This window comes from Polistes fuscatus, unplaced genomic scaffold, assembly GCF_010416935.1.
Source record: "Polistes fuscatus isolate 324 unplaced genomic scaffold, CU_Pfus_HIC Scaffold8, whole genome shotgun sequence".
Lineage (NCBI taxonomy): Eukaryota > Metazoa > Arthropoda > Insecta > Hymenoptera > Vespidae > Polistes > Polistes fuscatus.
In genome coordinates this window covers 3,737,432-3,750,922 of record NW_025113162.1, presented here as the reverse complement: position 1 = coordinate 3,750,922, position 13,491 = coordinate 3,737,432, and the positions used below count along the sequence as shown (strand labels likewise).

At 35.5% G+C, this 13,491-nt stretch overlaps 1 protein-coding gene across 3 annotated transcripts in view; it reads left to right on the top strand.

Moving 5' to 3' along the window:
- The first annotated feature begins 925 nt into the window (after positions 1-925).
- LOC122525117 (protein O-mannosyl-transferase TMTC1-like) overlaps positions 926-13,491 on the top strand; it is a 156,071-nt gene continuing 143,505 nt past the window's right edge. For all 3 annotated transcript variants that reach the window (XM_043647750.1, XM_043647752.1, XM_043647751.1), the window contains exon 1: positions 926-3,520. In XM_043647750.1, the coding sequence (XP_043503685.1) occupies positions 3,165-3,520 (356 nt within the window). In that variant the 5' untranslated portion in view covers positions 926-3,164. The remainder of the gene's footprint in view (positions 3,521-13,491) is intronic.

Genomic DNA, 13,491 nt, shown 5'->3' with positions numbered 1-13,491 from the left:
TTTCTTTATCATACACGTTTATTAATTAATTAAATTGACTGTATCGAATTGATGGTAAAATTTTTTAACCGAAGAAATTCAAATATACTCGTTCTATTTTTTGTTTTTTTTTTCCCTCCTCAAATTTAAAAAGCACCACTCGTAATTGTAGTAGTTCTTTACGTTTACTTACACTTTTCACGGTCGTCAGAGAGCGGCTTCGTTTCTACATGAGAATGTGAGAACACATTGCCCCCGAGTCAGGTACATTATTGAATAAGTGTTCTCGGACACACTGGTTGCTACGAGTAAGTATAACAAAGTAGGCGGTAGGAACGACACAACTGAACTCGTTTATCTTTTAAATAAATCATAGATAATTTTTCTTCTTCTTTTTTTTTTCTTTTTTCTTTTTTCTTTTTTCATCATACCACTTTCCATCTTTTACGAGTACATTCAGGATTAAACGATATTGCCAATGGGATAGGTATGTACTATCGAGAGTATCATACATTCACAGCACGTATGTTGTGTTGCAGGCCATAACCTTTATTTTAAATCATCGATGAGCCACGTGACGAAAAACGCGTTAGAATTATCGATCGTTAAAAAAGAATATTAAAATAACTCTCTTAGGTCAAAGGAAGAATTTATTTTTGCGTGGAGTGTATAGCAATATGTAAACAAATATATAGATATCAGAGTTATTTACACGTTTCTTCTCTTGCACTTTAAACTAAAGAAGATGCACTTTCACACAAGGGTGGATGAGTGGAAAGGAGAGACAAAAAGATAGATAAAGAGAGAGAGAGAGAAAGAGAGGGAGATGACACGAGGACACGCACGCAAAAGGAAAGCCTTGGGGGTGGCTGATGCGCGGGCGCGGCTTTGCGGGTCAGAGTGCGCCGGGTATATAACCGAGCGGATACCGTCGTCCTTTAGTCTCGCGTTTATCGTCGTCGCGTCAATGTCGATATCGTCACTGTCATCGTCATCGTCTTCGTCGTCGTCGTTCTTACGATTCGCGCGATTTTACTTAACGTACGACCTACGACGATGACAAAAATGCGCGGGTTTTTTATCAATCGGGTTTTGTGACGTTCGAAGAGTGGATTAAAAAAAATTTCATGAAAACAACAATTTTTCATTTCTTTCTTAATAAATAATATAATGCAAGCTGCTATATATTTTTATAAATCTATTTTCATTTAAGCGTCAGGATTCAAAAATTTAATGACAATTGGATGTTATTGGATTTCGATGGTTCTATTATCGAAGGAAATAATGATCATGCACGATCTATTTAATTATAATAATAATAATAATAACAGTAATAATTAGTGATTTCATTGATATCAGTTGGTCGTAATCACATTGTAAAAGAAGATCGGTGCCCGTGTTAATTTGTGAAGCGTATTTTCTATGTGTATTTAACTTCGAATAGTAGGTCAAAGGCTATCGTGGATGGAAGAGCGACGAGGATCGATCAGAGATATCGATCATCGATCTATTTCGAAGTGCAAACTACGTTACGATATCATCACGATATCAAGGCATTCTTATTTTCTTTTCGGTCCAAATACGTGATCGCTTTTTTAAAGTGAAGAGTAGAAGAAGACTCGGTGGAGGTGCCTCGAGCAGTGTTCCAGGATCAAAAAGGGTCCATTCGAGAGGAGATGCTATCCTCGTCGATAAGCGGAACCGGAAAAGTTATTGCGATACTCCACTAGAAATTCGATTCGTTCGGCGATGCAAGGGTGGTGAAAGGGTGAGACAAGGAAAAGGGGGGTGGTGGAAAGGGGTGCTTCGGGAACTTCGGGAGCGCGAGAGTAGCCGAGGAGAGATAAAAATAAAAGAAAAGAAAGAACGAAGAAAGAAAGGGGAAAGAAATAATACAACGAAGGAAACGAGGAAAAGAACAGAAAGGTGAGAGAGTTGGAGAATGGCAAGGAGAATAAGAAATTCTTAGAACTGTGTTTCAAGGTAGATACGAAAAAAAGATTTACGTGGATACAAAATTTGTGACCAACGGGAGATTTTATCATTTATAACGTTCTTTCTCATTTATCTAATAATAATTCAGAAAGTTGACACGAATGTTCGATAAAATCTGTGGAATGAGATTAGTGTAATTGAGAAGGGAGAGTCGTGTTAACTAAAGTTCTGCTTTAAATTTCTCCCTTCAAGTGGACATCAGAGAATGGGTGAATTGGTATCTACGAGTTAGTGGTGGATAGAATTGAAATTAAAACGACGTCATTGTGCGAGGTGAACGTTTCCATTTCGGTCTATTCGAATCCTTGGAATCTTTCAACCGAATCGATTCTAGCGTATTTCTGTAAGGTGCTTTAGGAAAATTCGCAGCTGATGCTATTTGGATTAAAGCGATCGAATAACAAGTATCCAATTGAAGGAGAGAACAATGAATCGATCCTAATAGTCGATCGGGCAAAGAGAAAAGGGATCAAAGAAGCATTGCATTTATTGCGGTGCTTGCCTATCGAAAGCACGCGAGTGCGATCGATTCGGTCATTGCTTTTCGATTGGAAAGCATCTGCGAATCGACTCGTATGGGGGGAGATCGTAAAGACAAAAAGTCAAACGATATTCTTTCGTTTTAACAAATTGCTATGATGAAACTCTGGCTAACTAGATTCCTGAAATAACTGTTTGTTGTGGGTACTATACGATGAAAAGGCAAGGTGGGGGTATGATTTAGGGATGCACTCGTGGACATCGGTTTGGTTGTTAAATAATGGACTTTTATAATCGTTTATCAAACTTGTTTAAAAAACAAACGTTGCCGTCGGCGGTGTATTATTGAATGGGGAAAAGTGTCCAAGTATTTTTTGCGCGACAAACAACAAAGGGCTAACGAATGAGCTCGTCGTCGTCGTTAAGAAAGCATTGTCTTCGCGATGATGAGATGTCCGATGAGAAGAGTTCGCGAGAGAATATTGACGACGAAGATCATGATAGCAGCCAAGACCTTTACATAATTTCATTCAAATTCGTGAAAGATATTAAATAGAAAGATGTATCCAGTTTCCTGTTACTGATACCGGACCAATTGGTGATATCGGGCCTAATGAGATCCATCGTTTTAGCGAGTCACGCGATAGAAGGAGCGTGCTGGTCAAATTCGACGATCGCGAGTTGGATCGTTTGGGCGGTCCGGTGAAGTTATGAGGCGGCGTAACAACGGCTTTACGGCTGGCGGCAATAATGTCGCTTTTTGCTGCCAGAACGCGAGAAAACCTGGAAATCGCTCTTTCACCGGTGGTAGTTGCAACGAATCGGAGGGCAACGAACCATTGGAATGGTGCATTTATGCGGCCGTTACCCTTGTCGCAATCGGTTGTTATCTGAACGCTCTTGGTGGGGATTTTGTGCACGATGATATCCCAGCTGTTGTGAGGAACAAGGATGTGATTGCACAAACACCCATCGTTAACGTTCTAAAGGACGATTTTTGGGGTACACCGATGCAGGATGTCAATAGCCACAAGAGTTATCGTCCACTTACTACTCTTACATTTCGGTGAGTCAACTTTTTTCTAATTGTTTCTATAACTCCTTCCGATATTTTATATCATCTACACGAAAAGATCACACTTCGATAGTATATTGAATAGAACTTGAACGAATGACATCGATATATCGGTTGTTAAGCAATAAATTTCTGATGTTTCTTCGTGTCGCGACACAAAGGCAAGTGTTGCAAGCTCCGTCTTTCTTTCTTATCGAAAAATCGAGGACCCTTATGGATTCGGTTAGTGAACCGAGAGTTATTTGAGATCAGATGTTATAGAGAATAACGCGAACATGTGTGTGTGTGTGTGTTCGATAACAAAAAAGACAGTTGGCTGTGAACTGTTATGGTAAGAAAGAAAAATCTTTAACGAAGGATTAGGTGAATCGGTAGAACGTGTTTCAACGATTCAAATCGTATGCATATAACCTCTACTATCCTTTCGCTTTCTCTCTCTTTTCCTCTTTCATTCTATCCGCCAACTCATACCACTTCCGATTTGATGCATGGATACCAGTTTGCCACTCCACGTGCAATACTGCATATTGGCTGGTATTGGACGATCCATCACGCCACAAGACACCGGCACATCGCTCATCCGCCTTAACGCTCCAGATGCTCTTGCCAACTTCGTGGTGTAGTGCAAGAAGGAGAAGGGGTCTTGCTAGAGCAGCACTACTCACCTACTTGCTCGTACATACGTACATATATACATAGCTACATACGTTACCTAGCCATGAAGGGAAAGGAATATAACTACCTAAGAAGAGTGGGGTCCTCCGTTTTGCACACTACCGGAACTGTAACGTATCTATAATAGTTCACGTCGAAGTGCGCAAAAAGAAGGAAAAAGAATCTTCTCTGGGTATGGCGAGTCACGTTTATCTCCGTACCTACTACGAGATATTAACGATTCGGATGGCGCCACGTTGAAGTAGTTTACGTAAGCACCTCGTAACCTTCGTCACGTCTTAATCCTTACGTCAACGCGTCGTGTTCGCTCAAAGCAAACGATGAGCCTATCTTCTTGAAACGAGGATCAAATCACAATCTCTGTCGTTCTTTTTTAATCATTGTTAAAAGCATTTCTCTTTTTCTTTCTCTCTTTCTCTCTCTTTCTTCCTTACTTTTTATTCGATCTTATTGTGTTATTTTATTACAACAGTAGCTTTTTCTAGACGTACTCGTGCTTCTTACAAATCATAATTTATTTCTTGTATTTCTTTTTTCTTTTCTACTTTAAATGCTACAAGTTCTGCCAATTATGAATGAATAATAAAATAAAAATATGAATCGGTTTTTTCCGAATTCTTATCGGCTTTATTATTTCATTGTACTCGTATCATGAATAATATTCAATTGAATGGGTTTTCACAAGCAAGAAAAAATTGCCAAATTTTTTTCAGGAGATACAGCTTGATGTCTCTTTAACGAGGCAAATCTTTTTCATTTACAAGAAGAAATATATTGCAAATTTTGTAATTAGTTATATTTCGTTTTCGTCGTGATTGTATCGACTTTTTTTCCCGGCGCTCACATTCAACGCCTTTTTTTTCCAATAGTAATCGTAAAAATTGTTCCGGTTGGTAGCCATTAGCCTTTGAGAAAAATTTTCAACCTTTTTCTATTTCTCAACCGTACACATTTCATTCTCCATCTCTGTTGCTGGTGATTATCTCTTCTTTCTCTCTCTTTCTACATACCTACTTCTTTATTGCCACGAAACTCGGACAGTGCTCACGTTAGTTCGCTTTGAAGGCTCAAGTGCCCGAATGAAACTGCGTGGTCGACCCCAAAAGTACAGGGTTGCATTCGTGCCAGTTGACCCAGTGCCTTCCGCATCATTCTAAACTTTCCGTTGGATTTCCGACTACTTTAGCAAGAACTACGTATACCTAATATTTTATTTTTATGCGTCCAGCAAATAGGTATGACAACGTAACTCTGATCTCTATCATTAAAATAATTTTTGTCAACCTTCTGTTTCTTTTTTTCCATTATAATCTTTCAATGTTACGTTTACTCATTTTGCCGAAGGTTTTAATTCGTGCGATTAGTTTCAAGATTTCCATTATCGTTACCTGTTGTTTTAGCTGAATCGAGGATTAAAGGACTAAAGGATAGAGTCTGGAATAAAAGCTGTTTCAATGCCAGCTAATTAGTAATTAGATAGCATTATTGGAAAAGTAGAAAATTACCGAAAGTCTTTTATTTTTTTTATTTTTATAAGTTTCCTCTCGCTTATGCTAAAAAAGAAACCTATTCGCAATGGTAATTGTACGCTATTAGGTCAATTCAGATCGCTGCTCTAAAAGAATTAATTTTTATACAAAAATCGTATGGATTTTATTTGTCGAAAGAAAATTCGATTTATTGTTACACATTTTGCTCTACATTTGTGTTATTATTTTTAACTTTGTACCTTTGCGAATTAAAATTACTTTTGATATTCGATACTTTTAATTCATTTACTCGAATAAAATTGGTAGTGTTTCTATATTTCTCTTTTTTTTCCATTTTTATTATAATTGAGATTGCGTTAAATATCGATGGGAGTATTCAGAGATATTAAATATTAATTGAAAACGATTATTATTCGTTTGTTTAACAAGTATGCAATAAATGAGTTGAAAGAAATTTGAGAGAAACGTTATTTAATGTTTAAAGTATCATCATTATTTATTTAGGAATTATTATAATATTTATTCTACCTCTTAGGAATAATTACAAAATTTATGCGTCGTGAAAAGTTCTATGCGAGGTATTGTACTTATATATGCTTTGCTTGTTTCGTTCATTCATCTCCATGTTTTTCCTTCGAAATAAAACAAATATGCAGTTGGGGAGATTTCCTTAGCGAAAGGACAGTTGTAAAAAATGGAAAACAACTTTACAAATATATTTACGTAAATATATTCACTTAATACATTATGGAATATAAAATGATCTAACAAGCGAATTATTATTTCCAAGCGTTAATATTTTCATTACAATAAAAACCGTAATGTATCAACGTAACAAAAAATTTTAATTAGTCACAATTGGAAAAGAGGAATATATTTCACAAAATAATAGTAACAGTTGAAACTAAGAAAATCATAATTAAAATGTAAGTTATAAAAAACAAAATGATGAAACACTGCGCGACGTTTGTAAATTATTTAAATATTAAAATTCATAGTTCGCTAATAAAGGAAAAAATAAATTTTATCGAAGAGCTCTCGTTCGTTTTTATTGTCATTGAACATTTAAATGGTTAATACCTGTATTTTCTAACAATCGAATAAAATATTTATAAACAGAGACACGTAGATAATTTTTGTTGCTCAGTCAATTACTAGATATTTTTCCAATAATATTTATTCGTGTGCACGGGCGAATATATGCGAGAAAGGAAATATAAAAGAAAAACTGATTGGAAAATAGGGGTAGTTTCATGTAGTCTTTGTAGTTTCATGATAATGTTTGTTATAATCGCGCTTGCAGGTAAGATTCTTTGTCACTCCCACGGGTGATCAATTTCCGTTTCAACGATCCATCATCGAAGATGCCTAGTTATGTTACGTATCGTTAACGAACTAGCTTTATTCTTTCGACGACGATAACATTCCCTGTTACTTTATCATTTCCACCACTCTGTCTCTTTTGTTCTTGTTTTGTAAAAAAAAAAAAGAAAAAAAAAAGTAAAAGAAAAAGGAAAAGAATGAAAAGGAGAAAAAGAGAAGAAAAGAAAGAAACTTTACAAAGGAGAACGTTTCGACTTTAGCGAGTATAGCGTGTACTGTTGAGACGCTGAGTAGTTGGAAACTCTTGGTATCCTTTTTTATTTTTTCTTCCCCCGTCTAGAATGCACACATCGCAACCAAGAAATCTCAGCTTCGCTTCAGGACGTTAACAATAGAGGAAGCGGTTGCTTCGACACCTCTTTCTTTCCTTCTCTCTTCTACACAGACACATATTCTTTTCTTCGTTGTACCTTCCGCTTGAGTCACTTTCAACGAGCAGAGATCGCGGTTGTAGGGAACGATGTAGCAGGTACGTTCGTGATCATCGTACCGACGAGAGACTCGAAGCTGCTAGCCGAAGAAAGTTGTAGTCGTTGAGCTGTTCGTCGAGATACTACTTGCTGACGTTGGTAGTGATCGTGGTGGTGTTAGCTGTTGGTAGAGGAGGGTCGGGTGAAGCTAAATTCAGGAAAACGCGGAGGCAAAGACGTCCCTACTTCTCGTCGTTCTCGTCGTCGGCTGCAGCAGCTTTATCTCGTTATCGCCGGTAGAGGCCGAGGCAAACAGAAACGTAACGAGTCGGAGCTTTGCTATGGTGGTTTTCTCTTCTACCGTGTATACGACTACGAGAGAAAGAAGAGTGTTAGTGGTGCAGGATAGAAAGCAACAAGATAGAGAGAAAGAGAACGAGAATGGGGGTAAAGGGAAGCGAGAAAAAGAGAAAAGGAGAGACAGGAAGGTAGAAAGGGGATAGTCGATGCGATCTCTGAGAAAGCTGAAAGGGTCGTTGTGCGCCATCAAAGTCCTGCAGCTTTCCAATACTCCTCTAGCAGAGTTCATCGAAAGTTGGTTCGAAAAGAAGGCAGAGAAGAGAGCGATTACCTGAATTGGACTTTCAGACGAATACGAAATGCGCTTTCCTGGATAAACCGGTAGACGAAAGATGTTCCTACGGAACGATGCGATGGAATTAATCCTGATAGTCGTTTAAATAAGATCGTGTTAATGCTCGAAAGTCCGAAAAAGAGTTAACAAAATTACAAAGAGAGAAAAGGAAAAAAATGAACGGGAAGGTAACTTTTTCTCTTAGTTTGTTTGTGGAGGAAGATTAGGAGACCTTTAATAGATTTAAGATAGCGTACACCTTTGCAATAAAGTATTTTGAAAGGACGACGATGGCGATCGGCCAAGTTGAATCGATGTAATGCTAGATAACGAATAGGAAGTTATCAGAATTCGGTTTTCTCGCGTGTAAGTCTAGTTTCGTGTGAAGTAGTATTTCGCTGGTCGAGCATTTTGCAAAAGGGAATACTCAGGAAGCCGTTTATGGTAGTTATCCGTTGGAATATCGTGCTTAGAGATCGAGCGATCCTCCTGGTAGACGTTTTACGCGATCGTGTCGGTTAAATCGCGATCAACGAGCCAAGTTCAGTTGGAACGAGTACGACGATGATTTATGAGAAAAGTGCGAGGGCGTTGAAGATTTTACGCTTCGTTTTAAGCGCGTTCCGGACAATCATAGTTAAGTTTGTTCGAGGTGACGACAATCGGGAGTTTCTGGTTAAGAGATCAGAATTTGAAATTTTTATCTTTCTTTTTTTTTGTTTTTTTATTAAAAACGATTGATCGCGTAAAAAAAGACGCGATAAAATTTTCCATCTCCGTTCTTATCTTTTTTTTTTTGATTTTACTACAAAATCGATCAGTGATTATCAAGAAATGTACACTTGAATATTTTTTATAATTATAATGATATAGATGAAATCGATGATTGAAAGTATCTATGACTATTTAATTTTATACAAATATCTTTTTATTCGAAATTTTTTACCCTTATATCATTTTTATTTGATTTTCTGTATAAAAATGTCGATCATCGTTTAAAGATTAAGAATTGACTCATGGTTAGCAATCGATAGAAGATCCTATCTCATTGTGCACGATTCTACCCCGATTCGTTCTTTTATCTCGTATCAGTTGTATTTCTCACGATAGCTACGTCTACGTCGTTGTGGTGTCTTCAAGGTAAAGAAATGGGAGAATAAAGAATTTTTCGATATCGTCGGTTTTACGGGAATACTTCTACGTTGGTGTGTTCCTTCGACTTGATCGTGACGAGAAATCGTAATCGTGCATTTGTCTTCCTCGTTCGACGTACCCGCACGTTTATCGGATCTATGAACTTTGCTTCGAGGTATGTAATAACCGATGATGAGAGAGAAGAGAAAGTAAATTTGGGAAAAGAAAAATTGTAGGGAATGAGAGAAAAGAACGTCACCAGAATGCTTCCTCGAAATAATATCTCTCTCTCTAATATCGAGAAATAGGGATAGTTAAGAAATAATTATCTCATTCAATTTGATTTGATATTTTTATTTTGTTATAACATATTTATTATCATTATTTAAATATCTGTCACACTTGTTTGTATTAACATGTATTATATATAACGTTGGATGAACGTATTTAATCGGATTAGTGAACACCGTTTAATCTGTTCTTTTGTAATGCATATATGTAGATGAATGTAATATATGTACATAATTACATATATGTACAAATGTCATGTAAATATATTGAAGTTGAAATCGGATTTCTGATTAACAAGAACACATTTTATATTTTATTTTCATTCGGGTTCGTTCGTACGCAATCGGCGTTGGTTTATCTAATAGGTTATCTTCGTAAAGGTTTTCCGTGAGTTAGTTAACTTAGAAAAATCTTACGGCGTAGACGTGATGTCTTCTCTGCAAGGGGGGAATATAGAAGATAATGAAATTATTTTTTAATCTTAATACACTTTATTTTATCAAATATTCTTTCATTATGTCATCTTTAGAAAGTTTGTTACTTTATTATCGTTAATATAATATTATATTACGAAATAGGGGAAGCCCCGAAATTACGATCTTGGGTGTAATTTTTGTTGGGTTCGCGTTGGGATCTAGAAAGTTAGTCGCTACATAAACATATTCGGGGATTCGTAATTTCTGGCTACTGCACACCTTTATTACAAAAAGTATAAAATTACAAAATTCTCGCATATTTTATACTGATAACAAAAGAAAAATTGGTGCAATTAACTTTTTCATTTAAAAATTCATGATATAAAAGAGATATGTATATATTATGAATATATATTGTATATATATTTGTATATATATATATATATTGAATTGTTGGAGCAGTGGATATGTGAAATTGCAAGTGTATTATTCCTAAACATTTGTTTCAAATATTTGCTAGTATATCTTTATTCATGGAACTCTATAAAATCTATATTTATATTCCTATTTTAGATGTCTACATGTATATATACAAATAACTAAAGATGAAAATAATGTGTACATGAGCACACACGTTTTACAGTCCTCAATCCTTTCAATTCGTTGTAGGAGCTTGCGATTTTAGTAGATTTGATATCTTGCATGCTTCTAACACATCCATATCGATGCTTTTATGGCGTTAACAAGACACTATGAGGATTTCATTTGAAAACGTGGCTGAGTTCTGTTCGAATTCCAATGCGCTTCGACGCATGTTTCATGCGCATTAAGCGAACGAACGTATTCATCGATTCTTGCGTGTTCTATAGTGATCCCACCTACGATCGAACGGAGAACAGTGAGTTTTGGGGAGGCATTTAAACGATAATCACACGATTGACACAGATTCGTTCGAGTAAGCTTCACGTTAGAATTTTAATCAATGAATTAGATTGTTTACTTCATTTTGTTATTTAAAAATCAAATTATAGATTATTGGTTGTGTGTATTTGCGAATATTGATTTCTTTCTTTTTATATTATTCCCCCCCCCCCCAATATAAAGTTAACTATTGCATTATTTATTTAACAAAAATATTATCAACAGATATTTTCTCATATAATCACGTATCATATGTAGCATATAAAAGTAAGCGAACATAAATGTCACATCTCTGACTTACACTTTATATTTATACACTTTAATATAATATAATATATACGCACATAATTTAACCGATATAATATTGGGGGATTTGAAAATTTATAATATTCCATTTATGGAGGTGCATACTTTCGATTATCATTAATCGATATCGGTAAGGAGGAAATTATAGAACGGACAGATATTATTTATAGCAAGTTCGGAGTTTACAGCGGGTTAAATTCATTAAAAGCGTGGTAACGGTATACCGGTAGAGAAAATTCATCGGCGTTTGAAACAAGCGGATATCGAGGAGCGATAATTTCGTCATCAGTTTGGTGTTGGCACAGCGGACGTATCGCTGTTCGATTTTCCACAAACTACGAGAGAAAGCGAGAGAAAAAGAGAGAAAGAGAGAAAGAGAAATATTGATCGTTTCGACGCTTATCGTTAGAGTTTTCATGTCGTGTTGCGATTCATCCACGAATAGAAACGTATGATGGATAAAACGCACGTTTCGTGACTCTTCCTTCTCATTTGTAGAAAAGATGTCGTGAGCAAGCATAGTAAACTCAGTCGTTCGTTCGTTCGATCGAACGGTGCGCGTACGTTTACACATATGAATGCATAACATAATATCATACATTTGTACATATACCTATACAGATTAGAAAATACTTTTCCATGCGAGAGAATTTGCAAACTGTTGCCGAAGCACCAACGGAACAACATTTTCTATTCCGTTCTCGAGCGTTTTATTATTAGCCACGCGTCGTGCGTATTTCATTTTGATTCGTCTTTCGAATTGTTAGTCGTCGCTTTGGAATTTTGTTAAAATGATATAATCTACAATTTCCATCAACGAACAATTTAAATAAATGATTTCTTGTTTTTTTACAAGAGTATGTCGACTTATAGATATAATTTTATTTTTATTTTCAATAATGAAATCGATTCGTAATCGAAAACAGATTCGATATTTTTTTATATTGTTTAACAAACTGGAAATTAGAAGTGCATTGACTTGCTAAAATCGTGAATAATAATGGAATAGATCGAATCTATTATCGATTCTAAGTGATTATAGATTTTTTGTGTTATCTATTGTTGGATAGAGGTTATCCGAACTAATTAGGTATGGATTGCCCGTACTAATTGGAAGAAACGATATTTCAATGATTCAAGATATTTTGTTGATCTTTCTCCACCTAACAGGAATAAATTTATCGAACGTTTCCAATTTAGATTTTAGATATTTTTTTACAGTACGATAAGTTTGATTATATTTCTTGAAAATAAATGATTTTTCGATTCGATTTTGTTAAAAATTCGAAAGCAATTTATTAGAGACTCTCATTACTTCTAACAAATGAGTCGTGCAAATCTCATGTCGTGGTTAAGCAAAATTGGACGATTTAATGGCACAACTGGAGGATAAATTCTGGAAATTGCAAGGACCCATGTATGCACGTACACGTTTGCTGACGAAGTTAAGGGAAGACCACGTTACTGCGAGCTTTCCGGCAGATAGTTAATTACTTAATTACGTTGTCGTAATTAGTTCACGGCTACGAGGTTGAGCGTACATGAAGGCTCTTGATTGACGTATCGTCGCGACAGTAAGGCACTCCTTTACAGCGGCTACGTTATATACTTACTTACTGTTATCTTGGTATAAAGCAACGCATGTACATCTACTTGTATATATGTAGTTAACCATGTCAACTTCGTTGCAAGAATTTGATTAATTCTTATGTGAATATTTTAGAAAATCTACATCATCTGTATCATTGTTTATTAGTTTATCGATTCGAACAGCTCGAATTTGGTAAAATTCTATTGCAATAACGCGTATCGATGGATTTATTCGATGAATTTTGCACAAAATGTTGTTGATACTTTTTGATATATTGTTAAGCTCTCGCGCGCGTATAAATGTGTATTAGATTGCATAGTAAATACTCAGGGTATTTTATGAAAAATAACGATATATTTTGGGATTGAATTTATCCGATGCTTGACATTTTTTATTTATTTTTTTTTCGTGCACAGTTACTAACTCTCTTATTCCTAAATCCTCCTAATCTCTTCCTTTCTTCTGTTATTATATTCTGTTATTATATAGAATAATGTTAGTTAATTTTTGCGATCGATAATATTAATTGATTTTAAATTTTAAATTTTGTAATGATTAAGGAATTTATTCAAAAAAGAAACTTTTCAACAATTTAGATCTAACCACATTAAATAAATTGTTACAAAATATATTTTATTGTGCAAAAAATCTATTAATCGAAAATTATATTTTAGAAATATCGTACTTAGTTTCTGTACTAATCGATTTTAA